The sequence below is a fragment of the Spea bombifrons genome, chromosome 2 (genome assembly GCF_027358695.1).
Source record: "Spea bombifrons isolate aSpeBom1 chromosome 2, aSpeBom1.2.pri, whole genome shotgun sequence".
Taxonomy (NCBI): Eukaryota; Metazoa; Chordata; class Amphibia; order Anura; family Pelobatidae; genus Spea; species Spea bombifrons.
In genome coordinates, this window is record NC_071088.1 from 2,416,185 (window position 1) to 2,443,681 (window position 27,497).

The following is a 27,497-nucleotide window of genomic DNA, read 5'->3' on the forward strand; positions in this document are numbered from 1 at the left end:
CGGAAACGATTAAGTGATCTAATGATTGGTTGGGGGTGTGGCCCAAGAAGCCCCACCCCCTCTGGTTGCACCTATGCCCTACAAATATTACATTTTCCTTGACAGTGATTGACAGATTCCCCGCCCACCCAAGGGCTGAGATCCCGCGTCCGGGCGACCCCAACCGCGCAGGGAATCCGCTCCGCTGTTTAGATGTCCTTGGTGCCGACGCGCTTCGACTTCTCCACCGTCTCCTGCAGGGACAGACACAGAACGTGAGAGGCAGCGACCAATCAGAGGCCCAGAACCCCCGACGGCAGATCGGCCCCCGACGGCCCATCCAGACTGCCCGTTTCTCGTCTTAGATTCAGGAGCCGTATGTCTATCCCATGCATGTTTAATACCCTCACTGTGTTACCCTCTACCACCTCTGCTGGGAGGCCGTTCTATTTTGGCCAGGTTTTTCTCACCTGATGTTTCCTCAGCTCGTCGACGTATCTCGCCATCTCCTCCTCGGGCTGCAGGTCCTTCCCTGGAAACAAAAAATCAGTCAATTATCACCCAGCAGACCCCAAAACATGGCTGTCCGAGTCCAGCCTTCGAGGGCCACACGACGTTATCAGCAGAGGGTAGGTGCATTTGGGGCCCGATATGCTCGGCGTATGAATATCTTTACATGACGGTTATTTATATAGCGCCGGCAGACTCCGTAGCGCTGTATATCTTTACTGACCAAGGTTTGTGCGCGATTAACCCTCTGAGGGCCAAAAGGTGTATACACCAGCCCCTCCCCCCGCACACAGAAGAGACCCGAGTAAGATCTGTGGGGCTGCGTTACCTTCGCACGCCATGGCGGTGCACACCCAGTTCCCGCAGGCGCACACGCAGCGGTTACATTGCACCTGGGTCTCGGCTCCGTCCTCGTAGGTCTCATCCTCCAGGGCGCATTCTGCAACACGGATACATGAAGGGGTTAATAACGGGCAACAAGTTACAGCAAGAGAGCGGAATCTAACAATAGAGGATCAGAGGCTGAGATGGAACGGAAGGAAGTTTTACTTCACTGAGAGGGTGGTAAATACGTGGAACAGCCTCCCAGCAGAGGTGGTAGAGGGTAATACAGTGAGGGGATTAAACATGCATGGGGTATCGGGGGGTATGCAGACACAGAGGGGGTTACACAGGATTCGGCGGCACGTACTTTTCTCCGGGGGGTTGAAGTTGGGGTTCAGGCACTTGAGGAACTCATTAAAGCTCAGCTTCCAGTCAGCGTTCTCATCAGACAATTCGATAAGAGCTTCAACGCAGAGACCCCTGCGGGGGAGAGAGGGGGGAGAGAGGGGGCAGAGGGGCCACGGCGTCATTCTACCGCATGGATGGAGGGGGGGGCTGCACATGAATTAGAAGAGGGAACATTCTGACCCAACAGAAGCTGGTTTTGCGTGGGGTAGATTTACTAAGTGGTGAAACGCGATTGTTTTGATGGTAACGCGCACCACGGCGTGATGCGGGTGTGATATGTGATGCAGGTGTGATGCGGGTGTGATGCGTGATGCAGGCATGATGCAGGCGTGATGCGTGATGCAGGCGTGACGCAGGCGTGATATGTGATGCAGGCGTGATGCGTGATGCAGGCGTGATGTGTGATGCGGGTGTGATGCGTGATGCAGGTGTGATGCGTGCGTGATGCGTGATGCAGGTGTGATGCGTGATGCGTGTGTGATGCATGATGCAGGTGTGATGCGTGCATGATGCAGGTGTGATGCGTGTGTGATGCATGATGCAGGTGTGATGCAGGTGTGATGCGTGATGCAGGCGTGATGCGTGATGCAGGTGTGATGTGTGATGCAGGCGTGATGCGTGACGCAGGCGTGATGTATATATAATAAGCCAGCGTTGGGCCCCGTCTGCCCCCTCTGCCCCACCTGAGGATGCGGTTGGTCTCCTGGTCCATGTAGGTGGTGATGTTGATCGCCGTCTCGTTCTGTTCCAGGAATTTCAGGAACTCGGAGGAGTCCAGGCGGGAATCTCCATCATCATAACTCTGCAGCGACAGTAAGGGGGGCTTTACTGGGGCAACAGGGGCCGCGGGGGGATATTACAGAGTATATATATATATATACACGCAGCGTGCGTTCACCCGTCCACTAACGGCACTCGTAAACATAACACATGCTGCTGTTGCAGTGAAAGTTGCCCCCACGTGGGGCAGTTACTGGTAGAGGTGGAGACGGGGATTCTGCTGGAGCCCTGGGGCTCGAATTGCTGAATCATGGCATAGTTTGAGGATTGGTTGCCATAGGTAACGGAATGTTTTGTTTTTACCCCCTGCTATTATGGTCTAGCTCTTTCTGCCCAGGATCGGGGGAGGGGCGGTGTTGGGCTGTTTAACCCTCTGTCTACCTCACAGATTATACAGGGGCCGGTCACTGATTTATCTATACATTATACAGGGGGCCGGTCACTGATTTATCTATACATTATACAGGGGCCGGTCACTGATTTATCTATACATTATACAGGGGCCGGTCACTGATTTATCTATACATTATACAGGGGACCGGGCACTGATTTATCTATAAATTATACAGAAGCCGGTCACTGATTTATCTATACATTATACAGGGGCCGGGGAGCTGATTTATCTATACATTATACAGGGGGCCGGTCACTGATTTATCTATACATTATACAGGGGCCGGTCACTGATTTATCTGTACATTATACAGGGGGACGGTCACTGATTTATCTGTACATTATACAGGGGGCCGGTCACTGATTTATCTATACATTATACAGGGGCCGGTCACTGATTTATCTATACATTATACAGGGGCCGGTCACTGATTTATCTATACATTATACAGGACTTCATAATGCAGAGTGAAGCAGCAGGAAGACGTCGCCCCCTGGTGTTTAAATCCTGCATTACAGGTGAAATTCTCGGTTCAGAGGATTGGGGGATCCCGGGTTGAAGTTAAACCCGTCGGTTATCTGATAAATTCGTGGGTTTTGGTGTTTTAAACTGTACATTATTTATTGTGTATTTGGTGGAATCCATTAAATTAATTGTCCGGGGCTATAAAACGCTTTGTTGAAGCCGGGCACGGGCACCCTGTAAACGGGGTAAATCCTGGTGACTACGGAGGCTCCTGGCCTCGGCCCCCTCGGCCCTCTCACCTTGAAGTATTTGTCGAGGACCTCGCTGTAGTTGTTGCCCTTGGAGAACCAGCCGTCGGGGATGATTTCTGCCTCCAGCCACTGGATGACGCGCCTGCGCAGCTCGTCACGGTCGGACTGGTAACACACCACTGCAGAGAGGGATCAGAGGGGTCAGTGGAGGGCCCTCGGGGGCCACGGCTGGAGTATCACACACAGAAGCATCCACACGCAAATATACCGCTCCAAACGTGCCGTCACACGCATAGCCTATTGCAATAATTATGATGTCACGGTATAAATCATGCAGCGCCTGCCGTATCCCACGGGGTAATCAGCAACGGGGTAAAAACCAGCGCTGATTAAACGGCTGCTTCCCTGATACACGGCGGATCTCATTATTTTTAGATGTAACATAAGGAAGTTTTATGTTACTGAGCGTTTAGTAGATAAGTGGAACAGCCTCCCAGCAGAAGTGGTAGAGGGTAATACAGCGAGGGGATTAAACATGCATGGGATAGACATACGGCTCCTGAATCTAAGACGAGACCGACGACTGATTAAGGTTTGAGTCGTTACAGCAGGAGAAACGGGCGACTAGACGGGGGCCGGATGGGGCCGATCTGCCGGCGGGCTCTGGGTTTCTGTTAATACTTTATTTTATTTTAGCTCCGCGGCGGACGGGTTACCTGGACTGGCGGCAGCTGCGGGGTCCGACGTCTTCTCTGCTCATCGTGGAAAAAAGAGAAAATATTCATTAAGATCCCGATCAGCGAATCAAACGCTCCGGATCCCCGATATTTTACAACCAATGGGATCGGCTTCTAATGATCTAACTGCAACTCCCAGCATCCGTAGCCAGGCCCTTCCTTTTGCTATCGGAGGAACTCTTTGCGGATAAATCCCTCGGCACTCGTACCTTTGCAGTGCCCGTCGTAGTCCACCTGGATCTTGGAGCCGGTGAGGCAGGCGTCGCGGTGCAGCTCGCAGTGGTTCAGGTAGGTTTTGCCGTTGCTGCCGCAGACCGGTCTCTTGTGGCCTTTACATTTCTGTGAAAAAAAGAGAAAATAAGACTAAAGGCCTCTGCACCCCAAAATTAGCATTTTCTATGTTTTACCGGCCCCCCATAATACCCCAGTAATATTACCTCAATACACAGACAGGTGGGGTCCCCCTTCTCGGTGACGGCGCCCCCCTGCCCCCCATAATACCCCAGTAATATTACCTCAATACACAGACAGGTGGGGTCCCCCTTCTCGGTGACGGCGCCCGCTGCCCCCCATAATACCCCAGTAATATTACCCCAATACACAGACAGGTGGGGTCCCCCTTCTCGGTGATGGCGCCCGCTGCCCCCCATAATACCCCAGTAATATTACCCCAATACACAGACAGGTGGGGTCCCCCTTCTCGGTGACGGCGCCCCCCTGCCCCCCCCATAATACCCCAGTAATATTACCTCAATACACAGACAGGTGGGGTCCCCCTTCTCGGTGATGGCGCCCGCTGCCCCCCATAATACCCCAGTAATATTACCCCAATACACAGACAGGTGGGGTCCCCCTTCTCGGGGACGGCGCCCCCCTGCCCCCCCATAATACCCCAGTAATATTACCTCAATACACAGACAGGTGGGGTCCCCCTTCTCGGTGACGGCGCCCCCCTGCCCCCCCATAATACCCCAGTAATATTACCTCAATACACAGACAGGTGGGGTCCCCCTTCTCGGTGACGGCGCCCCCCTGCCCCCCCATAATACCCCAGTAATATTACCTCAATACACAGACAGGTGGGGTCCCCCTTCTCGGTGATGGCGCCCGCTGCCCCCCATAATACCCCAGTAATATTACCCCAATACACAGACAGGTGGGGTCCCCCTTCTCGGTGACGGCGCCCCGCTGCCCCCCAATATACCCCAGTAATATTACCTCAATACACAGACAGGTGGGGTCCCCCTTCTCGGTGATGGCGCCCCCCTGCCCCCCCATAATACCCCAGTAATATTACCTCAATACACAGACAGGTGGGGTCCCCCTTCTCGGTGACGGCGCCCGCTGCCCCCCATAATACCCCAATAATATTACCTCAATACACAGACAGGTGGGGTCCCCCTTCTCGGTGACGGCGCCCCCCTGCCCCCCCATAATACCCCAGTAATATTACCTCAATACACAGACAGGTGGGGTCCCCCTTCTCGGTGACGGCGCCCCCTGCCCCCCATAATACCCCAGTAATATTACCTCAATACACAGACAGGTGGGGTCCCCCTTCTCGGTGACGGCGCACTCCCTGCCGGCTCCGCAGAACACGTTGGCGCAGACCTTCGACTTACTCTTGGACTCCTCCTGTTGAGAAAGTGAAGCTCGGATTGGTGGCCGACAAACAGCAAGACATAAAGGGATTTTTTTTTTTTTTTAATTGCCCCCCCCCCCGGGGCAAAAGCGGAGCTCGTGTGATGGGGCTGCAAGAGTTACAATCCAATTTGGTGACATTCCTGCATTACCAGAGACGGCCAGGCGGTGGCAGCACTGACCCCGATACCAGTATATCCGTCTCACAGTCCAGTGCGGCCCAGTAAGTCAGTGGGGTATCCTGATCTATGATGTCATATCCCGACACCCAGCAGGAAGGAAGGCAGTTATGCCACTAAAGGGGTACCAGGGGTGCACTCGGTGGGGGGCAAATATACATAGATAACACTAAACTACATCCATCGATTTAACCCTCGCGTAATCCTGTAGATCCTGAGAACAGGAAGTTGAGACGGACGCTTCCATTGGATACACATATGGTTGGGGGGGTAACATACATGTTGTTACGCGGGGTTTATTGCGTGCAGATTGTAACATGTAGGACTTAACTTTTGCTACAATGTTCCTTAACCCTGAGATTCCCAAGAATAAGATATCCCAGGGCCACACTGTGCTCTCAGGGGCCATACACTGCTCTCAGGGGCCACACACAGCGATCCCAAGGGCCACACACAGAGATTGCAGGGGCCATACGCCATGAACCCAGGGGCCACACACTGCGATCCCAAGGGCCACACACCGCTCTCCTCTCCCCCACTCTCCCCTCCCGGAATCTCCGCATTAAACAGGAGGAATCTGTTAGACCCCCGGAGAGGCCGGAGGATTCGGGGGTCTGCGGCGTGACGTTCGCTCTGATGAGCTCCACATGTCCCAGGAATCCGGCTCGTTCATACGTGTAAATTACATGGAGCGGGGGCGGGGATTCTCACGCACAAATACGGGGGCCGCCAGCTGCCTAAAATGTGTCCAAACGCTCCCAAAAAAAGTTCACATTTTCTTTCTGAAGCCCCCACAGATTCCGTGGCCCCCGCAGATTACCAAATGAATCGCAAACCCAAAAAGATCTAAAGCGGACCCTGCCCACGGGAGCTTACAATCTATTATATTGTTTGTACGCAGCATTTTCATCTTTAATATCTATAGCACCAACAGATTCCGTGGCGCGGTACAACACCGAGCCGGAACCCGGGTCACTAGAGCTTACAATCTAAGGGCTAGAGTTTATCTGGTAGTGAAGCGGTTAAAACTGTCAGCGTTCTCACTTTACCGCTGTATAAACCCTGTGTGTACTGAATCATGTACCCCCCCCCACATGCTGTTGGCATGGAAACGATTTAGTTTTAAAGCGAAAACACAGAGAAATGTATAAAATATGCAGAGCCGCCACTGAAAGGGTTAACGAGGAAGGCAGTGAACACGGCAGCCATCGCACAGCTGGAGCATGTGGGCCAATCACAGGGCAGAGTCCTGCCAGGATCTGTCCAATCACAGCCCGCCAAGTAGAGCAGCTCCATGATCCTTAAAGGGGCCCCGGCGTGACGTCCGCAGGCAGGAAACACGCGTCACGTATGATGGATGTTATCAAACACGCTCTCCATACACCGAACATGTACCACAAAGCATGTGGCCGGCTGAGGACCATGGGAGCTGAACCTCGATTGTACAGCGCTGCGGAATATGTTGGCGTTATACAAATCAATAATATAATAATACAATAAAAGGGTTAATATGTGGGAGAAACGAAGGCTATTGGCCCAGGAAGGCCGCGCTCCCTCGTGATGCCCCCAGCCCCAAATGCACATGCGTGTCATGTCCGTGTACCGCTTACATCAGGAGACACGGAAATTGTTTGTACAGCCGGTAACCCGACCACCGGGGTGCGGGGGTTGGGGGGAGACCACACACATTAGAAAGCATGGCTGCAGTATTCATATCTAACACTTCTGCCGGGAGGATGTTCCACTTATCTACTACCCGGACACGGTGAATCCGCTCGCTCGTTAAGCGGAGGGATCGTTACCATAAATAGAATTGGGAACGCGCAGGAATGCAGATCACGTCGCCCCGCACTCCGTCTAATCTGCTGAGAGCGTCATTAGGTGGTCTCGCTGCAGCCCCCCAGTCCCCGGAGACCAGGAACGTTAAACCCGTCTAGACAGCCCGCGCAGGCAGAGGAGGTCTGTATCCTCTCACCGAAACCTCACGGGTCTCCTTATCGATGTCTGAAACGTCTGCTTTTAAAATAGAAATCCTGCATATAGCGGGGATCCGGGATCGGGTAGACAGCACATAACATGTAGTATATAACAAATGGACTAACAGAGACAACAAGTGAGGAGGGCCTGGCGCACAGGAGCTTACAATCTAGAGGGAGTTAGGGTGTATTACACAACAGGTAAAAGTATTGCAGGAGAGGGAGTAGGAAAGGTGAGCTAAAGGAATGTGGGAGGAAAGGGGTTAATCCACAATGTTGTATGGGAGGAAAGGGGTTAATGTTCGATGTTGTATGGGAGGAAAGGGGTTAATGCGCGATGTTGTATGGGAAGAAAGGGGTTAATGTGCGATGTTGTGTGGGAGGAAAGGGGTTAATGCGCGATGTTATATGGGAGGAAAGGGGTTAATGGGTTAATGTGCGATGTTGTATGGGAGGAAAGGGGTTAATGTGTGATGTTGTATGGGAGGAAAGGGGTTAATGTGCGATGGTGTATGGGAGGAAAGGGGTTAATGTGCGATGTTGTGTGGGAGGAAAGGGGTTAATGGGTTAATGTGCAATGTTGTATGGGAGAAAAGGGGTTAATGTGTGATGTTGTATGGGAGGAAAGGGGTTAATGCGCGATGGTGTATGGGAGGAAAGGGGTTAATGTGCGATGTTGTATGGGAGGAGAGGGGTTAATGTGTGATGTTGTATGGGAGGAAAGGGGTTAATGTGTGATGTAAGCATCCGTGGCTCTTGAGGGATTTTTTGAAGGAATAAAGTAGAGACGGCAGCGACGAATCCATTCATTCAACGCCAGCACTGAAAGGGTTACAAATCATACCCCCCCCCCATCTCTCGAGTAACCCCGCGTGAGCCAGTGATCTAGGTGACGGCACGGAGGTATTAGTGAAAAGTTCAGGTAAATTGTATTTTGGCCCCCGGCGGCCCCCGTCTAGTCGCCCGCCTCTCCTGCTGTAACGACTCAAACCTTAATCAGTCGTTGGTCTCGTCTTAGATTCAGGAGCCGGATGTCTATCCCATGCATGTTTAATACCCTCACTGTATTACCCTCTACCACCTCTGCTGGGAGGCTGCTCCACTTACCTACTACCCCCTGTGTCGCCAAACAATGAATATGATTAATACGCGCTTGGTCCTGCGTTGCGAGGGACAGACTGCTGTGACCTGCTTGCACTGGCAGTGAATGTGTTAATCATGGTCTGGCGGGGCAGTTTTGGGATTTTTTGGTAATTCTTCAGTATTTTAATGATAACCAAACGTTGTAACGGCCGGAATGTGAACTTTCACTGCGGGGGCCAGAAACCGCCGCACAGGGATTGCCCTGCAGATTGAAGGGTAGTTCTGTGGAACTGCCTCCCAGCAGAGAGAGTACAAGGAGGCGAGCTGGTCAGAAAATAACATTAGGGGAGTACAGAAGCGCTGATGGCTATAGATCCTAAAAAGGGACTGGACAAACTAAACTGAGACACTTGGCAGGTACATGTCTCAAAAAACAGAGTACCCTGGGCACAGAGGGCTACACAGACCTGCTATTGGGGTAGATGCATGGAGCAGATTCCCAGCATTGGTGGTGTGAGACTCTGTGGCAGTATAATGAGCGTTAGCTCTTCAGGATAGTTCAGAAACGTATTTATTATCCTCCCACCCTAACCTGCACTTAAATATTTTGTTGCCCGGAAGCCGCTGGGACTCCCAGACCTGCCCCTACATGTCCCCTCCGGGCGCTCTGTGAAGCCAGATGAAAGCATCCCCCCCCCTCAGGTCAGGATGAATCTATGGGGGTCTCTCGCTCGGTATTAACCCCTTCTCAGCCGCAGAGCTTCCCAACTAAACATCAGGAAAGAAGAAATGCAGCAGATCCGGCCCCCATCCGGCCCCCCTCAAATCAGTCGTTGGTCTCGTCTTAGATTCAGGAGCCGGATGTCTATCCCATGCATGTTTAATCCCCTCACTGTATTACCCTCTACCACTTCTGCTGGGTGGCTCTTCCACTTATGCACCACCTCAGTAAAGTAAAATCCCCGTACATTCCATCTCAGCCTCTAGCGTTACATTTCCCGTCCTTTATGTATTAAAATGTCTCTCCGTCTCTCTTCTATCTTCCCTCCTCTGAATTCTCTCTAGATTGTCAATATCCTTCTGCGGCTGGGTTCCCCAGAACTGTACACACTACTCTAATCTACATATTTATATATCGCCGTCATACTCCGCAGCGCTGTACAACGTGTTATTACATGTTTGACTTCCAGAAACAATGGGGGAGGAGGGCCCTGCGCACAAGAGCTTACAATCCCGCTGAAGGGAACCCCCTCAGGGGTCAGCGCAGGAAGAGGGGCAATTTACTGCCACATAAGGGCATGTTGGGTCAGAAACGGCACATATATGTTCTGCACATACATGTGGCTGCCCTCCTTTCATGTGTTTTGGGGGCTGATATTATTATTATTATTAAAATGTTACCTGCATTAATGAGGCGTTTCTAGAACGTATGATGTCATTGCTCAAGGTGACTGTTATGGAAACTGCACTGATGATGTCACACACACACGGGACACACACACGCGGGACACACACACGCGGGACACACACACACGCGGGACACACACACACACGCGGGACACACACACACACGCGGGACACACACACGCGGGAAACACACACGCGCGGGACACACACACACTCGGGACACACACACGCAGGACACACACACACGGGACACACACACACACGCGGGACACACACACACACGCGGGACACACACACACACGGGACACACACACACGCGGGACACACACACACGCGGGACACACACACACGCGGGACACACACACGCGGGACACACACACGCGGGACACACACACGCGGGACACACACACGCGGGACACACACACACGGGACACACACACACGCGGGACACACACACACGCGGGACACACACACACGCGGGACACACACACGCGGGACACACACACGGGACACACTACAGCTGTGTTTGCAGAGCGGTGTCGGCCCCACACCTGGACCTCCACCAATTACACAACTATGTGTTAAAACACACAGCCGGGAGCCGCCACGGACATCCTTATTTACTCGCTAAACAGATCCACTCCAGCTGTCCCAGGGGCTCTCTGACTGACATTTTATGGCCCCATGAAAGGGTTAACTTGGCCCAGGAGCTTGCAATCTGGCTGCACTACGCTGCAGACGCCCCGGTACACAGCTGGCGAGGCACCCCACCCCCCATGACTCCATCGCCCCATCCGCCAACTGCTGAATCACCGGGACAAACTGCCCCTGCGACGCGGGGCGGCCCCCCAGCTCCCGGGGGGGCCCATCTGCTGATACTTAACCATGTTAGTGCCAAAAAGCTGCACCCTGCACTGGTAATCAAAGGGTTAAGTTTACATTTTCTTTACAGTTTCTTCCTGGCCCAAAGAGCTTACGATCCAGACTACATCCTTGGCCATCGAGGCGTCATTTCTAAAGAATCCATTAACCCTTTAAACGATCAGGATCTTTCACCCCCCCATCATTGCTTGGGGGGGGCGAAGGAGGGTAACAGTGGCAGAGAAGGGGTATTTGGCCATCGCATCGTGTAATTAACCCCTGGATTGCTAAATCCAATACAGTGTTTCTTCCCGGGCAGGCGTAGGTTTAACCCTTTGTGCGCCAAGGGCAGAGCAACATAGGAACGCCAGGAATTCCCAATTATTAAACTTTTTTCCGGAATTACCCCAGAATTACCCCAATGCAGTTACTTTACGGCTCGTGCCGGGTATTAGCGCCCCCGGGACGGGTCTGATCGGCGATGTACAGCGCTGCAGAGTATGCCCTTCATGTTTGGGGGGGGTCAGTCTAAAGTGCCCACTCACTAAATAACCCCTTCCTTTGTGTAAATAAAGTATAACGCGAGCCAGACGGGCGACTTCCTGCCAGGGGCTTGTTGTTATAGCAACTGCCCCAGCCCGGGGGGGGGGGAGTGCTTGTTCACTGTAAGCGCCCCGCGTGTTTTCTTTATGACCTCATTCCCTGTCTGGAGGTTTAAGACTCGGACCTGTTTTCAATTACTGTAAACGCTGGGGCAATTAAACGGTTAAGGTTTTTACATTTTTTTAAAAAAAATTACTGATTTTTGACCCCCGCCCCCCCTCCATTTACCCCTGGAATGAATCCCCTGGGGGGTATTTAACACTGAATGGCCGATTTATGGGAAACACTTTATGGCTGAAAACCAACCCTGCAGACCCCCCCTATGGGGCAATTATTTGATGTTTGATGCCATCTGCCTCAGCCGGCACTTAACCCCTTCGCTGCCGCCATGACATGTTAACAAAAAAAAAAAAAGGGGGGGTTGCAAATAAACCCTTCTCCTGCCATGTCAATGACACTCCAATTTCTCCTACTAAAGCCGGCAGAGTCCCGGCAGGGCCGGTAAAAGACTACGACCTGCAGCAGCTCACGGGGTTAAAATAACGGGGCCGTGTTATTTAATAGGAAATGTTTTATCCGTTTCTTTGAGAAGCGCCGGCATAGACCACGCCGCAGTACAACAGATAAGAGCCGTATACAAATAGCTGGTTTAGCGCACTGGAAGTAAAGGCCTGCTGGGCTCGTTGGGAACACATCGATGTGTGATTGGCTGGCTGAGGGTGATGAGAATTGCCATCCAACAAACATCAGGCTGGGTGCACAGGGTACAGATATTAGGCAAATCAAGCCAAATACCCCCAAGATGGGTTCGCCGTGCTGCTTACAGCCCCTCGGAGGGTAATCTGGCCAATGCTTACTGCAACTCCCATTATACTAAGGCAGGCTGAAATAGCTGCGGATGATAGGAGTTGCACTCATACAGCAGCCGAGGTGACTCCATCTCAAACTCCTTAGCTGTGAATTGCCCCATTTACAGCCCTGGGGTGGGCAGTAATCATTCTTAGGGCAACTGCACACCCACTACTACCATCACTCTCAGCCAGGGACAGGCTGTTTGGGGCATTAAGCATTCTTTTCAGACAGCATTTCCCCAACCCTGCATGTTAACCCCCTTCCACAGTATCCCCGGTACATACCACAGCCTGGGAGCAGGACAGGGCCAGCGCGGCCAGCAAGGGCAGAGTCCTCAGGAGCTGGGGAGGCAAGAAGAGGGCAATAAGGCAGGGGTGAGCAGGGGGTGACCCCAGCAGGGGGGGATGGGGTGAGAGGGCCCAGGCTTACCATGTTGGCGTCGGGGGGTGGTGAGTTGGTGCAGACAGGGATTCGCTCTCCTCTCCTTCTGTAAGAGATTCTTCTACAGGGGCTGCGGGGCTGGGAGAGTATCCTAAATCCCCAGCTCTCCTCCCCCTCTATCCCACCCCTTCTGCACTTAACCCCACCCCCTCTGCACTGAATCCCACCCCTCCTACACTTAATCCCACCCCTTCTACACTTAATCCCACCCCTTCTAACTGTACCCCACCCCTTCTAACCTGTATCCCTCCTCTTTTCCATCCTACCACTTCTAGAATGTATCCCTCCTCTCCATCTATAATCCTCCATCCCTCCCTTTATTGCTCACCCCAAACCCTCCTGTTCAGCATCCCATCCTGCCCAGCACCCTCTCCCACCCCAGTGCCCCTTCCTCTGCCCCCTATCCCACCCCAGTGCCCCTTCCCCTGCCCCCTATCCCACCCCAGTGCCCCTTCCCCTGCCCCCTCTCCCACCCCATTGCCCCTTACCCTGCCCCCTATCCCACCCCAGTGCCCCTTCCCCTGTGCCCTCTCCCACCCCAGTACCTCCTCCCCGGCTCCCCTTAATGCTGCTTCCTCTCTCCTTCTCTCCCTGAATCCTTCTCTCTCTCGCTCTCTTTCTTTCTCCTCATCTCTTCTTCCTGCTTTTTATTCTTTCTTTTCTATTTTTAGTTTTTTGCTTTTTTCCTTCGCTAAGTCCGAGCCGCACGAACCTTGTGGTGATTTTAGAGCTAAGTCACAGTGAAGGGTTAAAAGACCCAGAATTCATTGCTGCATTCCGGCTTTTGGCTGCCGCAGAGTCCCAGATGCAGCGCTTTGGGAAACAGCTGTTTGCAGCAGAAAAAAAAAGGTGTAACATTTAACCCAGAACCTGCCGGCAGATCGGCCCCATCCGGCCCCCCGTCCAGTCGCCCGTTTCTCCTGCTGTAAAGACTCAAACCTTAATCAGTGGTTGGTCTCGTCTTAGATTCAGGAGCCGTATGTCTATCCCGCGCATGTTTAATCCCCTCACTGTATTTTTTTTCAGCACAAAAAGTTCTTTTATTTTTCCAAACTTGAAAGTAAATATAATGTTATTTAAAACAGCCTCCCAGCAGAAGTGGTAGAGGCTGATACAGTGAAGGAATTTAAACATGGGAGGGATAGGCATATCCATGCCCGGGAACTTCTGGGCTCCGGCTACCTGGAGGCTACCCCTGCGGGACGCGGCCAGGACTGCCAGCGGAGGATTCGGGTCTTGACGGTTCCCAGGTCTGGGCGTTTGTCCCCTCCGTGCTTCCCGCACAGGCAGGACTTCTGAGCAGCTATTGGAATAACCGTCCTGTGGAAATTGGGACTGTTGGGAGGTATGGTAGATATTTAAGGGCTCCCCGGATCGCTGGGATGATGAATCCCTCAGTAATACGGCGGCATTAACCTCCAGACGTCAGGTTAATGACAGCAGGAAGTGATGTCATGCATTAAAGGGGCAGTCCGGTCCCCATTTAAAAAATAACGTATACCGGAGTTCACTTTGCTCGGACAGAGCAGTGTGCGCTCTCTTTCCTCCTCCCCCGGGGCTGCCGCTGCTGGAAACAGGAAGTGTACTTAAATACATTTTCTGCGCACACGCTGAAGTGCTCCCTGACAGCCAATGGCGTGTATCGTATAACACGGAGATCGATAGCGGGTATCACTTCTGTAAAGTGGCATTTTCTCCCGTGGCCCCTTAGTCTTCCGGGCCCTAACGCCTCGCTCTCTTGGACTTGAGACGTCTCTTTAAATAACAAACTGTCACCAAAAAGCCGCGGGTGACTATGGTCAGGGAGGATCGGGTGTGGGTCATCCAGGGCTTCGAGGAGCCTCTTAACACTCCGTGCTGGCTCCGGGGTATTAAGGGTTGGAGGGTAATAACGGGCTTGTGGGGTAATTGTTAAAAATCACCTGGGTACTCGTTCACTCTCCGCAGTCGCTGGCGCTCTCGCTTCCCTTAGCGGTAGACGCCTCTTGCAAAAGAGAGGCCAAAATATGTGGAATTAATCTGTTCCACACCAAAAAAAACTGCAAAAGACCCCACAACCCCCCCCCACTAAAAAAAAAAAGAGAGGGAGAGCGAGGCAGCGGGGAGAGAGAGGCAGCGGGGAGAGAGAGAACTCCTATAGGAATTTTGGGAGCTTTTGTTGCGCTCTGCATTCCTTGGCTCCGAGACGCACTCTGCCCAGAAGTGCAAACAGAGCGCTGCCGGCTATACGCTTAAACTTGGCGGGCGCTCTAAACCCTGTGGGCAGCGGAAGGAATGTCTGGGACTTAAATGGTTAATAGCAAAATAATTAAACTAATTAAATCCCATTCCTCCGGGTTTCCGAGCGCCTCACGGACACGGTCTCACCCGGCGACGTCATTCCGGCATGTATTTGTACAGCACGTCTTGTAAGGGTTAATGGCATTCTTGAAAGTCACCCCTCCCCCCCCCCAAACATGTCTGGAGCGGCCTGGGAGAGGGAAGGAGTCTGTAATTGTTGGCTGGCGACCAAAATACAATCTGCCGTTCCCAGGTCTGAATTAACAAAAGAACAAAGTTGCACAGATTTGGAGCATAAACATACGAAATAAAGAAAAATGACTTCACCCCCCCCGGGGGACACATGTACACGCACACGGAGAGAACACGAAGGAAGCGTAATGTCACGAGAACCAACCGGTGCCCGCCGTCATACCAACCCAGAAGATTCCATTAAAGATACATTTCTAAAGCAAGATGTTACAAGGAAGAGCTCCGCGGACAGTAGGAGCTCCGCGGGGGCCGGTCCACGTCCTGGAGGCCAACAAGTCAAATGGCTAGAGAGGAGCAGTTTTCTTTAAGTGGGTGTGGTCAGTGTTGGGGGTGGAGCTTTGTGCCCTATTGATAGCTACTTTTTTGTTGTTTAAGCTTGTGGTGCTCGTGCAATCATCAGCGAGTGAAAGGGCCTCCTGGGGCCACAGTGGAAAGCAGGTGTCCAGTCTTCTTCTTCTGGGGCCACATTCTCCACAGGAGGATACACAGCCCACTGAAGGGGGGGGGCAAAAGGCTCAGCCCACCCAGACTCCACGGGCAAAGAAAACTCAGCGTCACACGTGCAAAGCTCACAAGTGTGCAAAGTACAAGAGAGAGCGAGATAGAGAGTGCCATATCCGGCCCCAGAGCACGGCTCGTGTTATAAAAAAACAAAGTATCTCCACATGATCCAGAAAAATATACAACAAAATTACAAATACACTATATAGATCCAGATTCCGGGGTGCTGCTGAAATGACCAACATGTAACACAAGAGACCAGCACACGCCTGGCCAGCACACACCTGAATGCCCCTATCTGGGCATAAATATAGGGGATCCCGTCATGCTATACGGCTGCTACATGAAAGGGATTGCCAGGATATGACATCATATGCCAGCACTTCCTGTCTGGAGGCAAACAACTTGGTGACAGAAATGGGGTGATGGATACTGGTGGATGTCGGGTCGCCATGGTAACTTCCCAATCTGGAGGAGCCTGGTGCCTTACGCATTCATACTCCATACTAATGTCTTGTGTTTGAGTCAATTACATTGGCTTTATTTTAGGGGGTAGTTGCCATTAGAGCGGGGCAGCAGTGGGTGGGGGTCCGATATCGATACGCATGCCTCGTAGTGATGGGAGTTATTCAGGAGTGACGCCAGCTGCTGGTTTCTGACGGCCCACTACAGACGGCCCTTTTGTCTTTGGGTTCTCTCGAGCGAGACCTCCCTTCATAGAGTTCCACCCCGTCACACAGAGACGTCACAAATGACAGGCGTTACACGCAGTGAGAATGTACAGGACCAACACCCTTCAACTCTACTTTAACTGTTTAGGGAACAAACTTAAAACAAAGACAGGCCGGGACGGTTAAATGGTCGGGAAGAAGGTGCGATCAGCTGGTTTGGTGCCACCTCGGCCGGGTTCACATGGCGGCCGACACCTTTCTTTGTCTGCACTCTTAACTATAACGCCCAGGAGTCCCTAAATGCGGTCTTTGGCTCTGGAGTGACCCGTCCGACCCCAACGAGAGGCTCTAGAGTCCCGTGGAGTTTACCGACTCCAGAACCGAGCTGGACAGAAGGACGGATGAGCAGCGCCTTCTAGGATTTATCTGAAAATTGCACAACCCCGACGTCTGGGGGGGCCCGCTGCCCTGGCTGAGGGCATTAGAGTAAGAAAGGGTTAACATGAAAACGAAAAAAACTGAAATCCTTCCAAGTAGAGAAAATCCAAGTCTGATCCCCACCCAGCAAAATGAGACTTCGCCCCGTAGCCCACCCATTATCCAGAGACAGGGAGTCTGCAGGGTCCGCGCTCAGAGTGCGCCAAACAAGTCTGAAAAAACTGGATTCTGTCTCTACTACCTCACATCTCCCCATTATTAATGCCCCACAGGGCCAGATTCGTTAACTGTGTGTGTTCCAGAATGATGTCGAATCACACTAGAGACACTAATACCAAGAATAAGCTGATATATAACGGGTTTGTAATGACGGGGAGTATTGTACAGGCCAATGACTACGCAGGAACAGCGGTCTCTTCATTTGTAACGGTTTCTCTCTCGCGCTTTAGTGACTTAGTCCGCTTCGAACTTTCTACTGCCATCTGTTGGTTATCTTGACAATAAGAAGCTGTTATATACGGCCAAAAAAAGGAACCAACAAGAAATAGAACATGTAAGAACATTATATATAATATGAGGAATATACAGGGATATAATGGGTTATAAGGACGGGATTAGTTATACAGCCGGAGAGTATATAATATATAATATAAGGAATATACAGGGATATAACGGGTTATAAGGACGGGATTAGTTATACAGCCGGAGAGTATATAATATATAATATGAGGAATATACAGGGATATAACGGGTTATAAGGACGGGATTAGTTATACGGCCGGAGAGTATATAATATATAATATGAGGAATATACAGGGATATAACGGGTTATAAGGACGGGATTAGTTATACGGGGGGAGAGTATATAATATATAATATGAGGAATATACAGGGATATAACGGGTTATAAGGACGGGATTAGTTATACGGGGGAGAGTATATAATATATAATATGAGGAATATACAGGATATAACGGGTTATAAGGACGGGATTAGTTATACGGCCGGAGAGTATATAATATATAATATGAGGAATATACAGGATATAACGGGTTATAAGGACGGGATTAGTTATACGGGGGGAGAGTATATAATATATAATATGAGGAATATACCGGGATATAACGGGTTATAAGGACGGGGTTAGTTATACGGGGGGAGAGTATATAATATATAATATGATGAATATACAGGATATAACGGGTTATAAGGACGGGATTAGTTATGCGGCCGGAGAGTATATAATATATAATATGAGGAATATACAGGATATAACGGGTTATAAGGACGGGATTAGTTATACGGCCGGAGAGTATATAATATATAATATGAGGAATATACAGGATATAACGGGTTATAAGGACAGGATTAGTTATTCGGCCGGAGAGTATATAATATATAATATGAGGAATATACAGGATATAACGGGTTATAAGGACGGGATTAGTTATACGGCCGGAGAGTATATAATATATAATATGAGGAATATACAGGGATATAACGGGTTATAAGGACGGGATTAGTTATACGGCCGGAGAATATATAATATATAATATGAGGAATATACAGGGATATAACGGGTTATAAGGACGGGATTAGTTATACGGCCGGAGAGTATATAATTTATAATATGAGGAATATACAGGGATACAACGGGTTATAAGGACGGGATTAGTTATACGGGGGAGAGTATATAATATATAATATGAGGAATATACAGGATATAACGGGTTATAAGGACGGGATTAGTTATACGGCCGGAGAGTATATAATATATAATATGAGGAATATACAGGGATATAACGGGTTATAAGGACGGGATTAGTTATACGGCCGGAGAGTATATAATTTATAATATGAGGAATATACAGGGATACAACGGGTTATAAGGACGGGATTAGTTATACGGGGGAGAGTATATAATATATAATATGAGGAATATACAGGGATATAACGGGTTATAAGGACGGGATTAGTTATACGGCCGGAGAGTATATAATATATAATATGAGGAATATACAGGGATATAACGGGATATAAGGACGGGATTAGTTATACGGGGGAGAGTATATAATATATAATATGAGGAATATACAGGATATAACGGGTTATAAGGACGGGATTAGTTATACGGGGGGAGAGTATATAATATATAATATGAGGAATATACAGGATATAACGGGTTATAAGGACGGGATTAGTTATACGGCCGGAGAGTATATAATATATAATATGAGGAATATACAGGATATAACGGGTTATAAGGACGGGATTAGTTATACGGGGAGAGTATATAATATATAATATGAGGAATATACAGGATATAACGGGTTATAAGGACGGGATTAGTTATACGGCCGGAGAGTATATAATATATAATATGAGGAATATACAGGGATATAACGGGTTATAAGGACGGGATTAGTTATACGGCCGGAGAGTATATAATATATAATATGAGGAATATACAGGATATAACGGGTTATAAGGACGGGATTAGTTATACGGCCGGAGAGTATATAATATATAATATGAGGAATATACAGGGATATAACGGGTTATAAAGACGGGATTAGTTATATGGGGGAGAGTATATAATATATAATATGAGGAATATACAGTATATAACGGGTTATAAGGACGGGATTAGTTATACGGCCGGAGAGTATATAATATATAATATTTGGAATATACAGGATATAACGGGTTATAAGGATGGGATTAGTTATACGGGGGGAGAGTATATAATATATAATATGAGGAATATACAGGGATATAACGGGTTATAAGGACGGGATTAGTTATACGGCTGGAGAGTATATAATATATAATATGAGGAATATACAAGATATAACGGGTTATAAGGACGGGATTAGTTATACGGCCGGAGAGTATATAATATATAAAATGAGGAATATACAGGATATTACGGGTTATAAGGACAGGATTAGTTATCCGGGGGGGGGAGAGTATATAATATATAATATGAGGAATATACAGGATATAACGGGTTATAAGGACGGGATTAGTTATTCGGCCGGAGAGTATATAATATATAATATGAGGAATATACAGGGATATAACGGGTTATAAGGACGGGATTAGTTATACGGGGGAGAGTATATAATATATAATATGAGGAATATACAGAGATATAACGGGTTATAAGGACGGGATTAGTTATACGGGGGGAGAGTATATAATATATAATATGAGGAATATACAGGTATATAACGGGTTATAAGGACGGGATTAGTTATACGGCCGGAGAGTATATAATATATAATATGAGGAATATAGAGGATATAACGGGTTATAAGGACGGGATTAGTTATACGGCCGGAGAGTATATAATATATAATATGAGGAATATACAGGATATAACGGGTTATAAGGACGGGATTAGTTATACGGCCGGAGAGTATATAATATATAATATGAGGAATATACAGGGATATACCGGGTTATAAGGACAGGATTAGTTATACGGGGGGAGAGTATATAATATATAATATGAGGAATATACAGAATATAACTGGTTATAAGGACGGGATTAGTTATACGGGGGAGAGTATATAATATATGAGTAATATACAGGATATAACGGGTTATAAGGACGGGATTAGTTATACGGCCGGAGAGTATATAATATATAATATGAGGAATATACAGGATATAACGGGTTATAAGGACGGGATTAGTTATACGGCCAGAGAGTATATAATATATAATATGAGGAATATACAGGGATATAACGGGTTATAAGGACAGGATTAGTTATACGGCCGGAGAGTATATAATATATAATATGAGGAATATACAGGGATATAACGGGTTATAAGGACAGGATTAGTTATACGGCCGGAGAGTATATAATATATAATATGAGGAATATACAGGATATAACGGGTTATAAGGACGGGATTAGTTATACGGGGGAGAGTATATAATATATAATATGAGGAATATACAGGATATAACGGGTTATAAGGACGGGATTAGTTATACGGGGGGAGAGTATATAATATATAATATGAGGAATATACAGGATATAACTGGTTATAAGGACGGGATTAGTTATACGGGGGAGAGTATATAATATATGAGGAATATACAGGATATAACGGGTTATAAGGACGGGATTAGTTATACGGCCGGAGAGTATATAATATATAATATGAGGAATATACAGGGATATAACAGGTTATAAGGACGGGATTAGTTATACGGCCGGAGAGTATATAATATATAATATGAGGAATATACAGGATATAACGGGTTATAAGGACGGGATTAGTTATACGGCCGGAGAGTATATAATATATAATATGAGGAATATACAGGATATAACGGGTTATAAGGACGGGATTAGTTATACGGGGGGAGAGTATATAATATATAATATGAGGAATATACAGGATATAACGGGTTATAAGGACGGGATTAGTTACAGTTTGTTGATCGAGTGGGAAATCAGAGGCCATTTTCGAGTCAGGAAGGAATATTTCCCCTTTTTGAGGCAGAATCAAAAATCCCTTCATTTTGTTTTGCTTTTTTTCCTTGCTCTGGATCAATAGCGAGGTTTACTTATTTCAACGTAAATGACTATATAACTATGACAGCTTCTATCCGTATCTGCGATATATTTGTGTAAAGTCTGTAATAGAAACGATACACATGGAACAATCAATCATGCATTGACATTAAACAGTAATTATGACACAACATCAAAAACATTGAACGGTTCCAGGGACACAAAAAAAGTGATATTGTAAGAGTGACACCTGGGCAAATTGGGGGAAGGGGGCAGAAGGGTGAGGGTTGGGGGTTATTTCTCAGCATGGAGTATCTCAGCTTTCTAAGCACACAATCGCCAGCCGATGAGGCTCTCGCAAGCTTGGTATACGAGACACTGCTTTCCATTTTGAGGTAGAAAACTGCCCTGGAGATGGTTTGACCGGGAGGGGTTATGTCCGGTCCACACACAGCAGGACGGAAAAAATCTATTTTTTCTGCTAAACCAGACCTTGATAAAGTCCATAACGATGATAAAAGGCAGCAGGTTCTGAAAACAGATCCCAATCTCCAAACAGCACGGCCTCCAACTTCCTGCAGTGGATCTTTGTGCCTGAATCTTATCAAAATACCGCATGTCTGGTCAGGGAGGACATTCTCCCCGATGACCGACTGCAACGCACTAGCTGGCAACCTTCGCTAGGATCTTGTAGTCCACATTAAGGAGGGTGATACGATGCCAGATCTTTTGGATAGGATGGTGATCATGCCCTATCACAGCTTTCTTCCACCAACTCCTCATATGATTTGAGCAAGTCCGAGCCAATGAGGTCCGCAGAGTTAAATAGAGCTCTTTGGGGAGGCAGATCCTGCGATCTCCTCAGTCTGACACTGAGACACTGCCTGCAATAGACAGACCCCTTCTTGGGGTCACGGGGAGGAGAGGGTTGTACTGGCGGAGGGTGAGGGTAACGGGGCACAGGATCCTGCTTTGTGATATGAGGTAAATTTTATAGGCCCATAACTACTCAGCAACGGCTGCCTCTTTCCGTTTTCCCTCGAAGGCCGGGATGCTTTCCTACCGCCATCTGTTGGTGAGCTTGAAAACTGTAAAAGACTATCGTACACGGCGAGCGGAGAACAATATAAATACTTCCAGAAATGGCAACTAAATCCATGCAACCCCCGCCAAAAAAACATACTTAACCCCTTCAGTCCACAGGGATTTTATAACCAAAGGACCCAAAAATATATATTTTTTTTACCATATGTTTGTTAAACCATGATTCTCGTTTTCCATATTTGGTGAACCCAGGGCCGGCCCAACAATGGAGCCGAGTGGGGCAACTGCTCCGGACGGCACTTTTGAAGGGGCAGCACTTTCTCTCTCCTCTGCGGCGAGTCTCCCTGTTCGGTCTCGGTGCCGGCTTGTAATGCTGAGTGCCGGCGCTCATTTCCGGCTGAAAGGTAAGTACAAGGGGGGGGTAAGGACGGAGGGAGAGGAAGGGTAGATTAAGGGGGGGGGGCATTTTAAAATTCGCCCCACGCGGCATTTTGCCTTGGGCCGGCCCTGGGTGAACCGGCACAAATTACACCTCATTTTGTTCAGGAGAAGTAGGGCCTTTTTTTCACAATAATAGAAATACATAAAACATAATTATTAGTGATAATAGATTTTAAAAAAACCTATACTTAAATAAATTTGCCTGCGGGGTGCATGCTGTTAGTGACCCCTGCAAAGTATCTAGAAGTTCTACTTTACTGAGAGGGTGGTTGATAAGTGGAACAGCCTCCCAGCAGAAGTGGTAGAGGGTAACGCAGTGAGGGGATTTAAACATGCATGGGATAGACAATCAAAGGAGTCTCTCAGCGGTTCGTCATTCCTTCTAAATGACTGCTCTTTTACTTCGTCCACTTTATAGCGTCGTCTGACGGCCAACGGGGCAAAACAAAAAAGAGAGTAGTATTATAGCATTAGACATGATCAGGGATATGTGGAAAAAATGGTAAAATAATCTTATAGGCCCAGCTGTGGTTCAGAACACCAACATCAGCAGCTTGACCGACGTTGCCCCGTTCCCTATGAAGCGGTTCCTAGGTACACAGAACAGGTCTAATTTCATTTTTGGAAAAAAAACACATTTTTTAACCCCTTAATGACAAAGCCCGTACATGTACGGGCTCAAAATGCATTGTTTTCAATGGGTTTAGGACCTGCCCATTGTCCTTAAGGGGTTAAATTTTATACAACACTGTTATATTTTCTTATAACTACTAAGCAATTTATAAATTCTAAAACCATATATTATGTCAGTCTCTGTATTTTCTCATTGTATGAAACTTTTAAAACATGCACCCGGGTATAAGCCAGGTTTTCTTGGGCAAGTTTCACAGAAGTAGGCAGTTTCTCGTCTTTGCCCCCATATTCTTCTATTGCTGCATACGACACGATCTTTGGTAGCGTTCTTTTAATTTTTCATCACAAAGTGCCGTTTACCATTTAGCCTGCCTTCAGTTTCTTGCATTGATGGCAAAATTAGGATCATTACTAAAGTACCTTTTTCAATGATTTTATTTTGCAGGTAGTACCTTTTGGTATTTTTATCAACATTTGAATCAGTTGAGTTACCGGAGTTATTTTATTATAATCACCTTCATCGCTAAAATCACATCCAGAATCTCTCTAATAGTCAGGCTAATTCTTCCTTATAATAGCGACATCTAGTGGCCACTAAGAAATCCGACACTGGACCACAAGCGGTAAAAATACTATAATAAATTGTATAATAGCGACATCTAGTGGTCATTGGGAAATCCGACATTGGACCACAAAGGAGTAAAATATTTTGCCACTAGGTAGCGTATGAATCTTGTGCAGCCTCCGTGTGAGTTCCTGGAAAGAGTATTTGACTTTATTTTCCAAAGTTCTGAACAAAGCCTTAACGGCACGGCCAGAACAGATGTAGGGAAGTCTCCTCCACCATGCCGGGATATTCTGCTGCCATCTATTGGTTATCCGGATCGAAGAGAAACAACAATAACAGAAATAAGTGTGCAAACACTAAATCCTCAAATAATCAGCGGCACAACCCTCTCCACAATCCCACGTAACAAGCAAACCAGGAAGAAGAGCAAAGGTTCATAAACCAAGTCAAGTCATCCTTTACTGCCATCTGTTGCTTATCTTAACAGCTGCAACCTAAATCTCCAAAAATACTTATAGAACAGTCATCTCTGTCATTAAACAGAACTATAAGCGGAAAGCAAATGCAACAACCGAGACCCGTCTCCGGGAAAACCTTAAAAAAATAATAAGGAAGGAATACAGGAAGCACCAACTTACCACTGCCATCTATTGGTTATCTAGACAACTGCAACATAAACCATCAGAATAAGCAGCTGTATCTCCACCATACACAAAGAAAACATTTAACTATCGTTATACGGAGTAATCAGGGGAAAGCGCGAACGCAGTCCCCCACTACCACAAATTATGCAGTCGAGTTTCCCGCATTTGGGGAAATCGCAGGGGTCAGCACAGCCGGAGTGCAATGGATGAGCCTCGCCCTGGGAGAACTGCCTTCATGATCACAGTGTCTCCCCTGCCAGGTAAGTATGAGTTGTTATGGTAAAAGGAGGGGGCGCTGCTTGGAACCCTTTCGCCAAACTTAAGGGGATTTTTTTTCTCCAGGACTCCATTGTGCTAAGAAAAGCTGTTCTGGACAAACTGCCGGCACCTAGAGAATTCCTTATTATTTAAGATCAGAAAAAAAACCTCCGGTGTTCAGCCGTGGACGCAAAATGAGGAATCCCAGAGTGCATTGCAACAGGCACATTTGCATACTATAGCGCTGGCCATCACCGACACAGCATGCAGCGCCTTGAAGTGAATCCTACGGGCGCTCTGCCGACTCGGCCCAGCCCTTCACAGCGTTATAAGGGCCTATTGAGGTTAGAGAGCTCCTTTTTAGCCATTCCTTTGAGCAGAGAGAAAGCGGTCAATCTTCTCTCTGGTTTTCTAGCAAGGGTACTGCCACTCAAAATACGTTGCTGCTAAAACATTTGGAGATGGTTTAGAACGTTGTAGCTTCGGGAGAAGCCTGCACACATCCATGCTCTCTGCTACCTGACGGTTCCCAGTGCAGGAGATTCCTTTGCAACCAATGAATTGATCCGGGGACCCATCGTTCACCCCCTTGGGAGCCTCACATGGTCATGCGTCGACCTGAGACTTCCTACGAGTATTAAGCCCTGTCTTTTTTGATAGGCCAATAATGTATTTGGCAAAGAAAGCGACGAAGGCTCAGCACTTCAAGTAGCGAGGTGTTTTAATGCCCACACACAAAGAGTGGCAACGTTTCGACGCCTAGAGGTATTTATCTGAACCCGCACAGCCCCCTAGCGTGCATGAATATCCTTAGGGGGAGGCATCCCTTAATGGCTATCCATGCCATGTCTTTGCTTCTATTGGTCAGTCTGCTCAATGCCACATCAGTCCAAACTATCTCGGCCATGACATCGGGGGGACCTGGAATATGCTCCATTTTGTCCTTGGCTCTGATGAGTTTGTAGATCACACTAGGTCTAGTTTAACTGCGAGCTGGTGTTCCTTCACAAACCTTTAAACATCCTGGTACCCTGTCCGTTTTGGAGCTCCAGATGAAGACGAAAACTGTCCTGGTGTGCTAAGAAAAGCTGTTTTGGACAAACTGCCGGCACCGAGAGAATTCCTTATTATTTAACATCAGAAAAAAACCTCCGGTGTTCAGCCGCAGAATCAATTAAAAAAAGAAACAAAATAAAATAACATTATATGATGTGAATATATATATATATTATTTAAAGTAAGTTTTAAAAATCCCTCCCCACTATGTTGCCCATTTTTCTAAAAATATATATATGATATATAAAAATGGGATGAGTACCTTGGAAAAGTTTTTTTTCTGTAGTCACTTATTTCTTGGGCAAGAAACACAATGTGTGTGAGAACTGCCAAAAAAAAAAACCACAGAACGCCACAGAACGAGGGTAATATTAGTGATGATCCGGCTGCATGACGTGACAGTAGATATCCAAAAACCGTACTTACCAACTGTCAGGGACCACGGCCACAGAGGCACCGGGTACAGAGATGCTCCAGGGAAGCCGTTCATCGTCCATCTTGCAGGGATGCCCTTCGTTATATTTTTTGATTCGGCTTTTACCGAATAAACTACTATTTTTGTAAATTGCTATTTTGTTGCAAATTCGTGACTTTGCATTTATCTGCGTTGAGCTTCTTGTGTTGTAACGACAGCGAGATGTTTAATGTCGACTGACTCCACATCGATTACCAGTAAAATATAAATGAAAAGGCAGCAAATCACCTTCTAACCGTGCGAGACATGGGGTCTGGATTGTGGCGACTCTGGCTGCTCACGGGGTTACAGCATCATCACATTTACAGCGACTGCCAGAGGGGCAATTACCCTGCACCGTGTATAGACAGGACCAGATGTCAGAGAGTCAGAAAGAATCGATCAGTGTAAAGGTTATTTTTAAGAGCACAGCCTGGTGCATAAAAAAACAGTATTTTTAGGGTTAAACACCACCATGGGTAAAGGCTGGGGCAACTAACTAGGATCACAGTCATTGGGAAAAGGAACCGCCAAGGTTGGCTAATTGTACAATACGGGCTCTGCGGGGCTGGAAATGGCATCTTATCCACGGCCTGGGGTATCGGGGTAGGAGTTCGGTTAGGAAGGTAAAACTCTATTTCACAATTAGCTCTCTCTTTATTGGTCATTCCCATTTAACCCTTAATATAAAACAGACGCAGGATTTACCGGGGAAGGTGTGATGCGCTTCGGGGTCAAGCCCAGTAGTTAGTTTTAGGATATCGATAAAGGCTTTTATTCACATTAAAACAAATAACCATCAAAAAGGCGCCGGCTTCGACCTCATTGGTGG

At 47.9% G+C, this 27,497-nt stretch overlaps 1 protein-coding gene and 1 non-coding gene across 2 annotated transcripts; both read right to left on the reverse strand.

Annotated features, from left to right (window-relative positions):
• Positions 1-4: 4 nt before the first annotated feature.
• FSTL1 (follistatin like 1) lies at positions 5-13,004 on the reverse strand. Its single transcript, XM_053455212.1, has 11 exons — positions 12,880-13,004; positions 12,735-12,791; positions 5,379-5,483; positions 4,058-4,187; positions 3,828-3,863; positions 3,160-3,290; positions 1,905-2,023; positions 1,181-1,293; positions 818-928; positions 450-511; positions 5-233 (listed from the first exon to the last, which is right to left on the reverse strand). Exons 1-11 carry the CDS (start codon positions 12,880-12,882, stop codon positions 189-191), a joined length of 912 nt encoding a protein of 303 aa, XP_053311187.1. The 5' UTR covers positions 12,883-13,004; the 3' UTR covers positions 5-188.
• Positions 13,005-25,001: 11,997 nt separating this feature from the next.
• Positions 25,002-25,165, reverse strand: LOC128481038 (U1 spliceosomal RNA). The gene has a single exon (XR_008350813.1). It is a non-coding gene; the product is annotated as a U1 spliceosomal RNA (small nuclear RNA).
• Positions 25,166-27,497: the final 2,332 nt, after the last annotated feature.